The following is an 18,370-nucleotide window of genomic DNA, read 5'->3' on the forward strand; positions in this document are numbered from 1 at the left end:
ACGCAAACCTCAGTCTCACGCAAAAAAATAAACGCCGGTGGCTTGACTGGCCTCGTCCGGCGGCCTCACCGGCGGCGCTTTCATTGACTAACAGTCTTGGGCGACTCGTGGCTTTGTCAAATCGTCAGTACTGCACTACTGCTGGTTGCTTCGTCCTTCGTGGGCGATTCGTGGTTTCGCCATCATCCTTGACGATTCGCCGACGTGCAGCCACAAAGGTGGTCGGAATTCCTTCTTTGGTGGACGACGGTGGACGGAATCTTCTCTAGGTACATCTTAATCTATTCAATTTGTTTGATTTCTTGTTTTACTTTATAAATTAGGTTTATCAATTTCATGAGAATTGAAAAATAAATTGCAATTTTAGTTGTTATGGGTGTTTATATATCAGATTATGTAATGTAGAATTGTTATAAATGTTGATTTTGTTGTTGTATTTTGATTTGTGTGTTATTGCATTTGTCTTGTTGGTGTTTGATAATTGAAACCACGTTATGTTTGAATTGGGTGTTATCACACTTTATTGCTGATTTTGTTGATGATAATTGATGGTCTATGAGTCTATCACAAATTGGCATATGTTTCATTGGTGAGATACATCAAATTTAGTTAAGTGTTACTTGATTTTCAGATTTGATAATGAAGAGAACACGTACTCCAAACAAAATGCAAAACATGAAAACTCGTCGCGAGCAATTGTAATCATTTTTACTAGTATTTGGTTGTATTTTTTAATATAATTTGGATATTTGGTTTTTCTAGTACTATTTGGTTGTATTTTGTATAATTATTGGTTATATATTTATTTTCTTTCGATTGAAATTTAGTTTGGAGTATTTTATTAAAAAAAATTATTTTGATTTAGTGAACGGTAATTGATGGTGAACCACCATTAAAAAATTCCTGGATCCGCCACAAGAAAATCTCTCATTCTCTCTCTCCTCTCGTTTACTGGTTTTCAGTGTTGTCTGTGATCAACGAAGATGGAAAACTCAAAGTTGAAGATAGCAATTATACATCCAGATCTTGGTATAGGTAATTTTTCTAATCCATAGTCTTTCTGGTAAAATTTTAATTTTGTGGATGATTTGGTTGAATTATTGTAGATTGAAGTGTTGATTGTGTTGTTAGCCATATTTTCAGTGAGAAAACTGCCGAATTCTTGCCTATTTTTATTGATTACACAATGATGATGTATGTATGAGTTTTGGCCGATTAATGGTGGAAGTAATTGAATTTCAGTGAACACTGTGTTTCGATTTAGTTCTTTGGTGATAATCATTCACGCTGTTTATTGACACTACGTGAGTTTGTGATATGAATGTGAATGTACTTTAGTCGAGTTTTATGGAAATCAAAGAATCTTGAAAGAAAGACTGGATCTTTAAGGTTTTCTTTAAGTATTAAGGATAACAATTCGATAAACACAAAGTAATTCACGAATTGGGTCTTGATTCACTCTCAAACCAAAGAATTAAGCAATCAATCTTAAATCTAAACACAAATAATTGATTCAAGTTTGGAATCACAAAGAAGTCCGAAAATTTCACAAAGAAAATTAAACTTTAATCTATAAATCTCTATATTATTTTATGGCCGAAAATCCCATATTATAGTACAAGATTCCTAAACCTATTATGACTAGTACATCTTAAAGATAACAACTATAACTTTTCTATCTTTATCTTAAGGATAAAGACAAATAATAACCTATACTTATCACACGCCTATTCCTAATATAATTAGTAAATAAGACTCCTACTTAGACTCAATGATAAGGAATTAGACTCCTAAGTATAATAGGATTCCTTTATCACTTAAATACTTAATTAAAATAAAACTCCTAATTTACATAGAATCCTAACAAAACTAGAACTCTATATAACGACTTCTCTTTCATATCAATTTGTTACTCATTTCAGAAGTATGAAACTTTTCTTTTGAGCTCAAATTCTGAAAACCTTAGTTGTAATTAGTGAGCCTCAAGTATGCTAGATGTGAGGTGCTTAGCCTCATCATATCGAGGCTCGAGCAACCCTAGGAGCGGGAAGGACTATGAGGGACTCCGATGCGGTTAAAGAAGCAACCCTCCCTTTCCATTTGTCTTTCCCCTCTATCTCCCTGGCTCCTCATGTGCATGATGCGTGTGCATTTCCTTTGCACCTCATGTCTGAATATTGAACTTTCTTTGGCGCTGCAAAGCACTTCGTTCTTTTTTATACTAAGATTTTACTGCAATTCAGTGATACAAAAGCTAAGGTTTATGTGAAGATGCCATCAGAAAGTTTGGAGGCTTTGAGGATCATTAATATGAAGAAGTGGTGCCAGGTTTTAGTTGTATTTGGTGAATTTAGTGCTCATGGTTGCAAGGGTTTCTATAAGTTTGAAACATGTAATGTATTTGGGTTTGCTAGGATTATCAAAAGTTTGAATGAACTATGAAAAAATAAATAAAGTGTCATTCTTATATGAGGTAATATTGCAAAAAAAAAAAAGCAAAATTTGATTGCAAAACATTGGAAGGGGAGAAGAGGGTGGTTTTTTAAATTTTTTTTTTTTTAAAAGAGCTGAATTTCTTATCCTTATCTTTTATGCTATTCAATTGCTACCATCTGTTAGCTTCATAAAATTTTATGATATTGTGAGCGATAATGAGTTGGAGCACCTCCAATTCTCCAATATATGGTGCTCTATTTCATTAAAGAATATCTAATGCTGATAGTCCTATGATATTAGTAGCAGAGAATTGTTACATAACCTGATAATTGTCACCATTTCTCATAACCACTTGACTCTTTTTTTCCTTATCACCATTTTATGTGTTCTTTCTCTTGGCATTGTTTCCAAAATATGCTTTTATTTATGCTACATTATACGATTCTCTAAATTTTTTGATGTATGGTGGATCATGGGAACTTTCCATGTTTTGTAGGAGGAGCTGAGAGATTGATCGTAGATGCTGCAATGGAATTATCATCCCATGGGCTGATGTGCATATATTCACATCACATCATGACAGAAATCGTTGTTTTGAAGAGACTGTTAGCGGTGAGCATATCCACCACCATATGTTTTGTCATTTTCCTCTTATCTAGGGACTTATCTCCTCATAGTGAAGATGTCTCATAAAAATTATGCCTGCAAGCCTGCAAGGTGTTCTTGTTTCCATGGGTGGATCATGCGTGGTTTCACCTGACCCACAAAAATCAGGAAAAAAATAAAAGGAAAATCGGCGAAAAGCTGAATGATAGGAAACATGTTATCATGTTATTGTTGCAATATGCTTCAGTTAGATGCCCTTGGTTCAGTGGCAAGCGCGTTCTTGTTTCTTTTTGTCCTTTTCATTATTTTGGCTTCCCTACATAGATTTACAATCACTTTTCACTTCAGCTGTACAACATTTCATTTATATTTTATTTTGTTTGAAGTATATTGGCTCATTATAATTTACTTGGAAGTCTTCGAGGCAAAAGAGTGAAAGTGGAATCGACAAACTCTTTTTTCCACTTATATTATTCAAATCAAGCAATTTATTAGAGTCTCTTCTCTATGTTTTACTTCTAAATGATTTTGTTTTCTAATTTTTAAGTTCGTAAAGAGTTAATGTCTTCTTAAAGTTAATTAATATGTTCATAATTTATTACTTCTATACTTTATACAAGACTATTTGTTAAGGAATATGGGAAAAGTAACATATATTTTGCACTATATATCTTACTTTTTAGAAGTTCTCTCGTACTTTTGGAGTTTCTCTTGTATTTTATTGTATTTTTTCATTACTTTTTGGTACCTTTCTCGTACTTTTTGTTGTCTAAATATGGTAATATAGTCTCTATTGGAATTTGGAACTTGGAAGAACTTTGAAGAAATTCCAATAAGAAAACATGAAGAACAAATACGAACAGAAGGAATACTATTGTTGTTGCATTTTGAATACTTAACGAAAATCTTACAACACAATTGGCCATTATATAGAAAAATCAAAATGCTTTGTTAATAATATTTCTTGTGTCACCCTATCGGTCAACTTCCTTAGTTTTCGTGGTAGTTTTGCAATTTTGGATCAATTTATCTTGATCTATTTTTCGAACGACTTCGAATCCACGTGAGTCGAATCTTGGATCCGCCACTGCTTGTTTACTATTGGTTTCTAGAAGGACCTCGGGTTTGATTGTATATTGAAAAACACCAAGCTGTGCTAGTAGGATTCGTTAAAGTGTCTGAGATGGATGTGTTAGTTCCATTTTAGGTCCTATATTGTATATGAGGAATTTGAATTTCTTGTAGCAGATGTTGGACATTTGGGGTAAAAGGGTTTCTTGAGATGTTTGAAATCTGAAGAAAGAGGCTTTTAAGGAGATGCAGAGTGATGATTTGGGTCTGGACTATGCAGGGTATTGATATAGAAGATGGAGAAGAAATGCAAATCTTCGAAATGTAATCCTTGGAGGGTCTTTTGAAGAAGAGTGTGAGATATAAGGTAAACGTGAAGTGGCCAAGGGAATGAAATTTTAATATATGCCTTTTCTTTCGTGAGATTAGTAGGAAATATAATAGTTACATTGAGGATTTAGGGATCAAGATGCCATTATTGCCAAGATTATGTTGTTTTTTGTCTTATGAAGGCATCTTTGGAGAGGCCTTTCGGGGTAAATCTATATTGGATGGTATTGAGTGGTCACCTTTTATGGTTGATAGTTCTTGGTTAGATAGGTCTTTCCAGGAAGAGATTTCTAGTTCTTTTGATGGTTATGAGGAAGATTAGCTTCGTATGGATTTATTTGAGGGCGTTATACATAGTAGTGGGATTTGGTGAAGGAGGATTCTTTGAATAATATTTCATGATTTTTGAACATGACAATGGTTTGTGAATTTGTGAATCAAATATTGTCACTTTTATATCTAAAAGCTATAAAATTGCAGTCTCTTGGACATCATATTTGTGTTTTCTTGTAACACCAATAAGACCTGTTTGTAGTTTTTCCTCGTGAGATGTTGACAACCCTGCAAGGTTATGTCAAATTTATAGTTTTCATAACATTCTTTTCTCTCCCGGTGAATTATGTGTAATAAATAGTGCATTTTGTTTTTCAAGGATTATCGGGAGGGGGGATAGTGTTATTATTTTTGTTTCATCTCTTTTACCAAGTATATTGAGAAAGGGATGGTGACAAGTCTTCTTTTGTGATAGGAAGTGGAGGGGGCTCATTGACTTGTTAAGCTTTCTTGAATGTGCTTCTTTGTTAGATTTCCTTGTATATAACGCACCTATGACAAACATTATTTCTGGATCCTATTATCTTGCCCTTTATGTCTTGCTAGTAAGGAGATAAGGAATAGCTTTTGCAGTGTTAAGGAGCAATGTTATTTTTTGCATTTCTTGTTAGGAATGCATTGGGGTGCCATATTTCCTTTTCTAGGTCATCCGAAATCAGCTATGTGAAGTTTAATATGAAAGCTCTCAGTCACACACCTAAAAACATAGTTATGCTAGTGAAGTATACCCAATAAAGGACTGAAGCTCAAGATTGATCCTTAGACATGAGAAAAAGTCAATTTCCATAATCACCTCAAGAATCTTGAGGATAGTGACCAATTTTTATTGGACTCAAAAGGTTGAAAGACACGAAAAGAACAATATGATAAATGAATATGAAACTAAAACACCCAGCATTCCTGGCCTTTTGATCCTTAAAAAAAAAATTCAAGCTTTAGTAATGAGAGATAGACACATAATGAACAAGTGAGAAGAAAAGGAGCAGAAGACCATCTCGCCTTAGGGTCAAATTGTCTCTTAGGTTCCCATTGAAATGACAAAGTACCATCATAGCCTTACACGAAAAGCATTATCACTAATGACTCTCCGTATTCAACTCAAGCAAAGCCTTCACATTCCCTAACCTTAGCCGAAAGGCCCCAACTTGCTCTAAGTCTAGCTCAAAAATAGTTAACTATGTTATATGGTTAAATAAAGAGAACTGCTAAGCATCATAGCAATAATGCGGTATACACTAGTGAGAACTGAGAAGGCTACTATAAGAATAATGGTAGTCCTAGTTCTCCTAGATGAATGCTTTTTCTAGATAATAAGGATTCCATATAAAAGTAAAAGGAAAGTAGAAAAGTTCCATAATAGACGTATAAGTTTTTTATCATAAGTTATGAAGAGACTCATTAGAAAGTCACCAAGGGAGTGTCACTTGGCAAAGCATAAAAGCTGGTGATAAACAGTTTATCTACATAATCACTTAAGCATCATTCATAACCTAGTACCGCTTCATTAATGTCTTATTTTGTCTCCTGTTGTAGTCAAATACAAACTCAAGGCGAGCAATAAGATTATTGTTATGTGGGCAGCAACCTTTCTTCATTTCTTTCCCCACTTTATTACTTTCCACCTGTGCTGGATTGTGTTAGAATTTCGTTCTCGTAGAACCCCTTTAGCTGGAGTTTAGTGAACATTATGAATTTATTGGGTGTGTTGGAGATTATTCCTTTTCAGGCTATCCTTGGAGGTGATTTTAAGTAACGGATTCATCTGATCTTCTCTATCGGAGGCTGTGCATCATCACTTCCAGTATTTTGCATAATACTATCTTTTTGCAAATTACATTGGGAAACCTAGTGTTTAGGAGAAAGGTTAAAGCCTTTGCATAACTGCATTTTCTCGTCTGTGTGTGTTGTATTTTAAGGGAAGACTGATGTCACAACATCTCTTTGGGAGACATCTAGGGTAATGGAATCTAGTGGATGTATTCGTCTTCTGTCGTATCTCATTTATAGGTTAGCTATTTGTTGTTCAAGAGGAGAAGGAAAGTATATCCGGATCCAAATTCCAACTGTGAGAATATGATCCGAGGAGTAGCTATTTGTCAAAAATCATACCCTATTATATTGAGAATCTTGTTTGGTGACTTATAATTGATATTCTTATGTCAAAGTGCATCTCAAACCTTTCATTTGACAACCTGGAGGGTTACATAACTTTTGTATAGTTGACATAGCCTAACTCAAAGCCCTTCGAGGATTTCCTTGACAGATTATTTGGCTGGTGGAGGGTCATTCAAGACTTGGCGCATCGCTGTCTATTGTCTATGAAGAACTTTTAAATTATATCTGTACCATAATCTGTACAAAAATAGAGAAGGGATAGGTGCATAGGAGGGAATGGTACTGATGAATGAATATCCTTAAGTTCTTTTCCCTGCCTTCTACCCCCTCCCTCAGTAATAGCATGAAAGATGACTGCAGAAGTATTTGTATGCTCAGAACTTCCTGCAGGGAATAACTCTACCTTGTATGACCTAAGTCCTAGACAAGACTTCTACTAGAACACTGATGAGTATTTTAGATATAATGTCATCAGAGATCTCGTTTTGGAGGAGCTAGTGAGTAAGATTCTGGAGAGCTGCTTGTTTGGCCATCCTATGTTACTTTGTGTCCCGATATATTTTAGGCTTTTGGAATCCTTTTGGCTTTTGGAGAGGCTTACAATTCATCGTCTCTCTAGATTCCTTGTGGCTACAGGAGAGGCTTACAATTTCCTTGTTCACTCTAGAATCCTTGTGCGCCATGGCTATCATATAGTGTAAGTGGCCTGCAAGTTTATTCTACTAGATTTTGGGGGATATCTTGTCCTCTTTTCTCTTAGGTAGCATTTGGATAGAAGCATATCATTTGAATTCCTTGAATCTAATAATGGAATGCAAAATCTAGAATTTGAATTCCAAATATGGTGTCTGGCAAATTATAGGAATTCTAGTTACAGTTTGCGATTCTAACTATGTATTTCCAAAAGCAAGCAGTCAAGCATGAAATCACTTTCACACAAGTAACTATGAAACTTAAGTAAAAGACAAACATTGAAATTGAGAACTACCATCTGCATCATAATTTTCTAAAATGCTCTGCTGTTCTGCTAATGATATCATATATTTTCCATGATTCGCCCTTCTTTTCAATAGTAGAATCTGTTACTTTTACTGACCTCACTTTCTCAGTAGCCATTTACATGCTAAATTGTGCAGAGATGGAGAGAGAGAATCAGGCTCTGATGTTGGAAGTGAGGGAATGGGTTTGGGTTTGCAAGGAGAGAGAGAGAGAGAGCTGTGAGAAGGGGCAGCTACTAAGATTGTAGAATATAGGGAAGGGGAACCGAAAAACAAGAAAGAAGAAGGCTGGAAAATTTCAAATGACGTCCTAAAATTTTGAATTTCCAATTCTTCTTTTCTTCTGTTTAAATTTACCTTAGGAATTTCAGCCAATTCCATAGTTTCAAATTCTTGACTATCCAAACAAAGGAATTCACTTCTGGTTTTTGAATTGATTTGCTTGTATCCAAATAAGCTATTATTGTATTATCCTATGTTTTCTTTTATAGCAAAAACTGTCCCTAAGTGTTTGCTCAAATGACTCCTGTATTTGCTCTATCATCTTGCATGGTGCTCCCTCGGTTTCAAAAAGATGCAATCACTTTCCTTTTTGGATCTTTTCAAAAGATTTATCCACTATATTTAAATCAATTTGGAAAATGAAATCCACCACTTATCCTCCCATCTAGGAATGGCAATGGGTCGGAGTCGGGTCGGAGGGCACTAGATCAGAATCCTACCCGATTAGGAAATGGACCTTCAATCCGGCTCACACACCGGCTCCAATTACAAAACTCCGACTCTGACCCGTTTATGAATCCGTGAACTCCGAATCTGACCGCTTGTTCGCTCCCCTGATTAAGATCCGAATCCTACTCCGAAAATCCGATTTGATACAAAGGTGCAGAAATTTATGGTATGAGCATTGAAGCCGAAACTAATAAAAGTTTATACAATTTCAACGGTTAACAACTCTATTCTCCTGTTATAAAACTTTATTTATAGCTTTTCTACTTACCTTTATCTAAAACTAAAATATAAATTAGCCAACGTTTAAGTAGAAAGGCTAAAAAATAAGTCCTTATTTTGGTCAATTAGAAGGAGGCAAGAGACACTATTCCATCCCACAGAGCATCCAGACCATAAATTATGTGATTTCTCTTTAACCATAAGAAGTGACAACCATGTTGATCTCCGTCGTAACTTTTTTCTCCTGTTGCTCCTTCTAAAAGTTACTGTACATGGGAGACTTGTAAGATGAAATGAATTTGCAGGTGAGCAAGTCCATAGTGTTCACAATTCTGTTGTTATAAGCATGTCGAAAGGTGTCATCCATGAAGCAAAGTTCATTGTTGAATACTGTGGCCTTTCTACTCCAAAATATACGCATAAGTACATAGTGTTCACAAGTTTGTTGTTAAATAAGCATGTCTAAAGGTGTCATCCATGAAGCAAAGTTCATTGTTGAATATTGTGGTCTTTCTACTCCATATTATACGCACAAGTGAATAATTTTGTCGTTTTTTCAATGAATGCTGTTGTCTTTCTACTCCATATTATACGCATAAGTGAATAATTTCGTTGGTTTTCTCTTCGGATAACCTAAACAGGTATCTTTCCAGTCACTGTGTACGGAGATTTTCTACCACGGCATATTTTCTATCGACTGCATGCTGTTTGTGCTTACCTCCGATGCATATTTGTTGCACTCTGTGTTCTGATCATGTGGCCATCGTTTGATGTTATATTGGCTGATCAAGTCTCCATAGTTATTCCATTTTTGAAGCTTAAAAATTCAATTAAGGTAATTGTTTAAGCTTCCTATATATCTTGGTGAAGGTGGATTGGTCTTGTTTATGTTCTAGACAGGATAGTGTAATTTACGTGGTAATTCTTTCTGTGAACAGGTTGTCTTTTATTGTCATTTTCCGGATCTTCTGTTGGCTAAACACACTACCCTACTTAGGAAAATATATCGAACGCCTATAGATTTTGTAGAAGAAAAGACAACTGGTATGTTTTTGCATTTAGATATCTTTTAGCTATACTCTTACTCTTTAATTGTTCTCACGAACATGCTTCTTTTTTTATGCATGGATATACAGGAATGGCGGATCTGATTCTGGTAAACAGTAAGTTTACTGCATCAACTTTTGCGAGCACTTTTAAGCATCTAGATGCTGGTGGAGTTCGTCCTTCAGTTCTTTACCCCGCAGTTAATGTCGACCAGTTTGCTGAAGCTCATGCATCTAAGTAACGAACATGTTTGTACATGCTTGGTTTTCTTTAAGCTCTAGGCATAATTCTAGACAACTGTTGTATAGGCTATTTATTGGCAATATCCTATTCTGGACCACCGTTTATATCTAACTTGTCATTTTACTGACATATAGAATGAACTTTCTGTCAATCAACCGCTTTGAGCGAAAGAAGAACATTGATTTGGCAATTTCAGCATTTGCAAGGCTTCTCACCCGTGAGGAAATAAATGCAAAAGACGTAACACTGACTATTGCAGGTACGTAACTGAACCCTAATTTCATGTCTTTCCTCCTTTCAGTTTATCATTATGTTAAGCTTTGGTGAATCATGTACCATGATCATTGTAAGGACCCACTTTACTCGCTTTCCAGATGTACTTGATGTTATAGTATAACTTTGCATGTTCACTTGACTGGAGGAATGTGGGCATAAGAAGTGGATTTGGTGTTTACTCTACTCTGGGGGTGACAAACTTTAATAATAATATTAAGTTTTGGTGGACCACATAAAATGCAAATATGTTGGTTTTGTAGCAGACAATAAAAAGATCTTTTTGCATAATTTTTTAGAGCGCTTCCCTGCTGCTGATGATAGATCTGTGGGAAATTTTTTACCTGAATTCCAATGTTTAGACTTGTGAGGCTATTGGATGTTCTGTTGCTTCCCAGTGTATTAACAGTGCTTGAAAATTAGGCATTGTTTGCAAAGAAGCTTGATGGTCTTATGAAGGAAGGTAAACCAAAACCACATGGAGACTTGTGTCATGAATTGATACTTGAGGGTGAGGGTAATTTAGGTATTACCACTGTAATGTTAGTTGACTTGGGGAATAAGATAGGTAGTTTATTAGGAGAAAACCCGTATATATAGATATTATTAGAGAGATAGGAGCACGTTGAACACTGATGAGAGTTTTGCTGAGCTTTTAAGTTTTGAGAGTTCATTTGCAAGAGAATCAAGCCTCTTAGAAGCCTGAATATCTTTACATTATGTTGTGATTTTCACTATATTAATCATATCGTATCATACTCGGATACGACGATCTCGCCGGCGCACCCGTGTCGACACGATACGACACGGATACGGGTTCGAAATACGTGTCGGATCCGGCTATTTGCACCTGGATACGGCAAGGTAGGGGAAGAGGTAAAGCGAAGACATGTTTGAAAAAAAATCAGATTTGTTACAAATTGTCCACATACCTTCTAATTTCCATTGAATTTGCACAATTGCACCAAAGAAGAACGATACCACCATCAATTTTTGATCTAGGGTTCGAGTAGTGAAACCCATATCTGAAAATTGAAGGTGAAAGCGTCGATCTAGTTGAACGAAATTATGGGGCTTTTGAACGCCGCGATGAGACGAATTGATTGCTTGACAGTGATTGTTGCCGGCCATGTCACTGGTAAAGTTACCGGCATAAGGGAGAATGAGAGAAAATAACCAGTAATGTCGCGATGAATGAAGATGAAAGTGAAGTGTCGTACTCTCTTTTTCTTTGATATTTTACTAGTTTACTTTAATTATTTCATTATTTTTGATCTTTTCTATTTTTACTTTTTGATAAGAGGGTAGGTAGTACTGTATTACTAGGGACTAGCCACTAGGCTTAGGGTAGTAGTCTAGTATTAAAGGGGAGTATCATTTGATTCATTCTAATTTTTTGTTGAAAAGGTTATCATTTATTCCAATACTATTACTATGTCTTTTATCGTGTGATGTGCATAGAAGGCCACGAGAAGGATGCCAAGAGCTGTCGAATTCACTTTTTAATATAATCATTTTTTTGTATATAAATATATTTTCAATTGCCATATCCCCGTACCCAAGTCCAAATTTAGGACGGTATCCCAGTATCCTAAATTTTTAAGATTGCCGTATCTGATACCCGTACCCGTGTCCATGTAACATAGATCATATCATCATCTTGTTTCTTGTAATCTTCCATGAATTGTGTCTAAGCTATGTTAATTCATAGGACCTTACCTTATGGCTCAGGGTTGAGGTTGATAAACTGTTGGTCTTTAGCGTTCTATGGGGGCTAGAGGCACCATCTTGTAGGGCAATGTTGACCAAGGAGTCTTCATTGCAAATATGGCCGAGAAGAAACATTTCAACCTGTTAGAACAACTGGACACTTTGACATGCTTTGGCGCAAACCATATATAAGATGTCAAAAATGATCTGATACTGTTCAAAATTTTCCACATAATTGACAAATAATTAGAGATTCTCAAACTTATAGGATGAGTGTGATCCCTGGTTGATCCTCAGTTTCCTGATCGCCGTTACATTTTTGCTGAACTCTTTCTTCTTTTGGAAATTATCTTATTGGTGAGAATGGATCATCTTTTCTTCGTCAGGGTGAGGACATGCAGCGTGTTTGTGTGTATGAGTGTTGGGGGGGGGGGGTCAGTTTAATAAGTTGGGCCATTGCAACCAATGCAGTCTTTTAGATCAGCTGTCCAGCTGTATCTGCTAATTGATTTCGATTAAGGATTTCGGATAGGTTGGAGGGTATTAGTAGGTGAATATTTATACTGCTGTATAGTGGGATGTTTGTCAAGCTCTGTACTTATGTAGTTCCGTTGTGTATTCTGATGGATTTGATTTAGAATTCTAGTGGTGTTGTCCTCCTTATATCGGTACACATGGAGGTAGTTTCTTTGTAGATCATTCATTGGTACATGTGTAGTTATTTTTAGAACTTTTAGGAGGTTTGTCGTCCTTTGATCTATGTTCCTGTTTCCATTCACTCTTCTTTAATCTTTTGGTAAAGCAGTTGGGGATTGCTATGAAGTATGAATCAATGCTATGGAGTGGGGCACTTTAGATAGTAAAATTATTGTTAACTTTGTAGTATCTTGTAGAATAAGGTATGTAGTTTGCTAGAGGAAAGGTACGATATACTATCCCTGTTTCTATTCAATCTACACAGTTTGACTCACGCTTGCCAATATAGAGCTTTGACCATTAATATCTCTAATTATGAACAAGTAAAAATTATAAAAAAGTTGATATGTGGAATCTTTATGTTAAGACGAATCTAACAAAATCTCACATGACTATATTTTTCTTTATGTAGAAAACATAATGATAGTCAAACTGAAATATGTGAATAGTGCCAAAGTACAAACTGAGTAGATTAATAAGAAACAGAGGTATTTATGGCATATTAAGGAGAGAGAAAGTACGTTAAATATTGATGTAAGTTCTGGCTAACTTTTAAGAGTTTCATTTAGGAGAAAATCAAGCCTCTCGAAAGCTTGAATATCTTTACACTTTGTTGCAATTACAGTTGATAGATCATATCTTCTTCATCTTCCTTGATATCTGCCATTGATGTTTTCTAAGCTATGTTGAATTATATAGCAGATTGCTCTTTATTTTTATAATAATTAATTTACATTCTTTGCCTTAGAAACTTACTAGCTGTACTTGTTTTTCTGGTCTATATTTGCATCTTGTGACATTAAATTCCAATTCAGGTGGCTATGATAATCGGCTGAGGGAAAACGTGGAGTACTTGAAGGAACTGAAGCTCTTAGCACAAAGGGAAGGAGTAGCTGATCAAGTCAATTTCATCACATCTTGCTCTACTAGCGAAAGGAACATTCTTCTTTCCCAATGTCTATGTGTTCTTTATACTCCACAGGTATGTATATATCACGATTCTTAAAGAATAAACATACAAAAGTTTATTCTAATTTATCGTATATCATCAGGACGAACACTTTGGCATTGTACCTTTAGAGGCAATGGCAGCCTATAAACCAGTCATTGCATGTAACAGCGGAGGACCGACAGAAACTATTAAACATGAAGTCACAGGATTTCTTTGTGACCCTACTCCACATGAATTCTCCTTGGCTATGGAAAAGTTCATTCAAAATCCTAAATTAGCAGAAAAAATGGGTGAAGAAGCCCGTCAGCATGTCGTGGAGTCATTTTCTACGGAGGTTTTTGGTCAGCATTTGAACCGATACATTCTTGGTGTTGCCAGAGAGAAATGTGATTAAGAATACCTGAGCAGCCATAAGTTTGGCTGATTATAGTTCAGTGTTGGCTTTGCCTATATAGAGTATAGAGTTTACATTCGCTGATTCGCAGATCTTTACCTGTAAAGTTTAGCATTCTTTTCTATCTCCTGTTGTTTTCATATGACGGTATCTAAATGTTTCAAAGTCATGCTCAATACTAATAGCCATGAAGAACATTTTTTTGTTATAACACTGTAGCTCCTTATCTTACTTAGCTCTAGAAAAAGGGTTACCTTGGTGGTTGACTTGGCATATAAGGCTCATGTTGGACCTTTGGTGGTCGACAAGGCCAAAACAATGCTGGAAGACCTATCAGTAGCGGAGGTGGAGGCATTGAAGTGTGGCTTTGGTGAGATAATTTGCGGGTTTTGAGCATCCCTAAAATATAAAGAACAAGGACAAGGGTGAAGTAGAGATGACATTTGATCAGTCTAGTTGTGTTGGGAACATGAGATGAGTTGACAACATAAGATCAGCTTAGATAGAAACCCTGTGGGCCAGTTCAGAGGCGACTCGTCTAAGTTGTCTTTCGTTCTATCCATCTACAACATATACATGCTCCATCTTATCTGGGAGTTATTTTATTAGAGTGAACTTATTTTTGCTGAACCTAGCTTAACTTATTTTTACTGTATGTCTTCCCTTTTTGTTTGGGGTTAGGGCTAGGGTCAGGGGACTACGAGAGTATTTATGAAGCAGCAAACCGATGCAGATGGGTTTCGACCGTAGTGCTGCTCAACTCTCAAAGCACATTACACTTTATTATCACACAAAAGTAAGGCACAAAATAGTAAAAGTAACACTCCTAAACAAAAATCAAACGGTAACATAGCATGGACTTTCAATGCCATTCTCAACCAAAATATCAATGCTTTTGCTTCTATTAAATTTGCATCTCATTTGTACTCCAACTGTGGTAAGCAGATTTTACGACATAACCCAATGCAGTATTCCGAACCCAACACGAGCTTCACCAAAAGTGGCACCATCGACATTCATATTAAACAATACTGCATGAGACACATGCCACACAACCTCATCTATAGTTTCATGTGTAAGCATCCTCTCATCTCAATTCGTCTCCTTAACTTGCCGGAAAGCATCCATGAGGCTTACGGTAGTCGGTGGCATCACTATGTACCACCTTGTTACGTTCATTCCAAATGATCAACCAAGTTGACTCAACTCAAACATGCACCTATTGCATCTTGGGTCGATAGGAGGTTTAACTAAAAGAGTTAGATTTATGAACTTTTCACAATGCTCCTACTGCACTTCTTTGATAGTAAGGAAAATAAGCCGTCATAACTCATGACAGATAGATCATAATTTTAAAGCAAAGAAGTGCAAGATTCACATACAAATTAATGGATCTACACGTTCATTTTAAGAGTGAAAGAAGAATAATTAGTCATAAATAACTGCAAAATCAATACAATCTACTAGAACAGAAAAGTAATTAAGCAAAAACAGCCTAACGCCAATAATGCGACTCTTTAAAGGTTATGAAGCTGCTATCCAGGAAGCCTTGTCCACTCCAAAACACTTGTAAGTGAAAATTTGAACATAGGATTTCATCGTACCTGACTTCCGACTCACGGTCGAATGTCTGCTCATTTTGCAAAGTATCAACTCGTTCACCGTGAAAGAGCACGTGCAATTTTGTTAACACAATGAGAGAAGTGTTCACTGGCACGACAACAGATTTAGACAATGGTATAACACCAGGAACCTCCACAACCTTCAAATCACCCTCTTCAGATAGAGTATTATGATAATACTTCTCATAGTGGGTAGAATATTTAAAATTATTGTACCTTGCTTTAATCTCCCCATGAACTCTATAGTAGGTATCTACTTGCTCCTTTCTAGGAGGTGGTGCTTTAAAGTAAACCTCAATTTAGCTAGCAATGCATCACTAAAGATTGTATAATGTAGAGCGACAAAACCATGTCTACCTCGAATAATTGAACAGATACGCCTATTGAAAAAGCAATGAACATAGCTAAAATAAAATGACACAGACCCAATGCTAATATCACGCCCCTTACCATCCTCCAGGTAAAGGTCTATACAAAAGTGCTCACCGTTGTAGCACCTATAAGGGGTTTTCAGTTTCACTGTGTCATGAGAATGTAATAATTTAGATCCCATATCCCCATCGAATATGACAAACGTTTCATTGTCGTCATAAGCCAAGATTTTTCCCTCAAGGTCCAAACGAAGACCATCAGCACCAAAAGAACAAATGTATATCGAGAATATCTCCATAAGTGCGACGGGATTTTTAGATACGTCCCTGGAGAATCAAACTATACTCATACATCTGAATAATAAAGCCACTCGGCAATGGGTTAACTAAGAATGCGAGATGACAATTTCCGGACATAGGCATTGTGCCCTCCTAAACCAGAGAAAACAAATAATGTATACATAACTAGTTATTAGGCCTTGGGCTATGCCCATGGTAAGGAAAATTTTCATTTATTAATATTATACTTTGAAATAATAAGTATATATATTATGCAATATTCTTAAAAAATAGAAAGAAATGTACAAATTGCATGTATCTACCATACAATATTGTTCAAGGCTTCCAATTGTGATTGCATTTCCAATTGTAATTGCATATAAAAGAGTTGTAACAAAAGAAAAAACTAGTCAGGTGAAACACATAAAACATACAACAAAACAGTAAACACAGAAAACATAAAACAAAACAGTGACTACATGCAATCACCTCATCTCTCTTAGGATCACGATACTCATATATGGGATACTCAGTCAGGGAGGACCTTGCTTGCATGCCCCCAAAGCACGAACACTCGGATGCGGAATCTTTGACTCTGAATCTCCCTCAAATAGTGCCTAAAATACCAATCATCATGCACATATTTCAAAGAGTCAATGAATTTATCACCCTCAATCTCCATGTGTAATTTAAATTCAAGCAAGGAATAACATGGTACATCAATAACTCATGTAAAACCCCAAAGATGAGGTCCTTTGACTCATCATAGAGTGAACGTTCAATGCATTTCTCATCACCCATTTCAGTAGACACACTCATAGTACCAGAAACTTGAGCACGTAAAGAATCGTGGTCATCAACTCATCACTTGTATCACTTCCATCTTTAAGACTTCTTTCAACTACAATAGACACAGTGGTCAAAAGTGCACAACGAAGTATAACGTAGTCCACATAAACCGATAGAGGAATAGAAGAGTTGAAAGATTCCATCAGTTGTTTAGTGGGGAAGCTAATAGTTTGTACGTTATCGTAAGTGACCATTTAAGTGCAATCTATGAGCTTGTGGCCTTTAAAGATTACAATGTTTCGATGCCTGTCTCTGAGACGTCATTTCTAATGCCAGAACTTAGTGAATTCTTTTGTTTGGATAGTCAAAAATTTGAAATTATGGAATTGGCTAAAATTCCTAGGGTAACTGAAAACAGTCGAGAAAAGAATAATCGAAAAATTCAATATTTTGGGACGTCATTTGAAATTCGCCAGCCTTGTTCTTCTAGTTTATTTGTTCCCTTTCCTTATCTTCTACAATCTTACTAGCTTCCCATTCTCATAGCTCTCCCTATCTCCTTGCAAAACCAAACCCATTCCCTCACTTCCAACATCACTCTCCATCTCTCTATAATTTAGCATGTACTTCCTCCGCTTCTTTTTAATCTACACACTTTTCTTTTTGGTCTGTTTCACTTTAATATACACATTGTTGCTTTTTCTATCATTCTTGGTAATGTGTCCCATCTACTTTCTCCTCTTTTTCCACCTATGTCATCCACTTTTTTAATATTTTAATTCGCCTTTTAGTTTCTCTCTCCACCTTTTTTTTCAGCTTCTCTCTCATACTTTTGTACTTCCTCCTTGGTTCTCTCCTAGAGTGAAGTGAGTAAGCTAAAAAGAAAGAGTAATTGGCTACTGAGAAAGTGAGGTCAGTAAGAAAAAGTAACAGATTTTACTATTGAAAAGATGGGTGAATCATGGAACATATATATGCTACCATTAGTAGAATAACAACATAGCATTTTAAAAAATTATGATGCAGATGGTAGTTCTCCATTTCAACATCTGTCTTTTACTCAAGTTTCATAGTTGTACATGTGTGAAGTAATTTCATGCTTGATTACTTGCTTTTGGAAATATATGGTTAGAATCGCAAATTGTAGCTAGAAT

At 35.9% G+C, this 18,370-nt stretch overlaps 1 protein-coding gene across 1 annotated transcript; it reads left to right on the plus strand.

Annotated features, from left to right (window-relative positions):
- Positions 1–8: 8 nt before the first annotated feature.
- On the plus strand, positions 9–14,366 carry LOC104884652 (uncharacterized). Its single transcript, XM_010669337.4, is given in 10 exon segments — positions 9–269; positions 963–1,035; positions 2,933–2,983; positions 2,986–3,048; positions 9,482–9,675; positions 9,779–9,884; positions 9,977–10,124; positions 10,265–10,389; positions 13,625–13,791; positions 13,862–14,366. Coding segments are annotated over 9 exon segments (1,200 nt in total). The 5' UTR covers positions 9–269; positions 963–983; the 3' UTR covers positions 14,156–14,366.
- The last annotated feature ends 4,004 nt before the right edge of the window (positions 14,367–18,370 follow it).

This window comes from Beta vulgaris, chromosome 4 (genome assembly GCF_026745355.1).
Source record: "Beta vulgaris subsp. vulgaris cultivar EL10 chromosome 4, EL10.2, whole genome shotgun sequence".
NCBI classification, from domain to species: Eukaryota; Viridiplantae; Streptophyta; class Magnoliopsida; order Caryophyllales; family Amaranthaceae; genus Beta; species Beta vulgaris.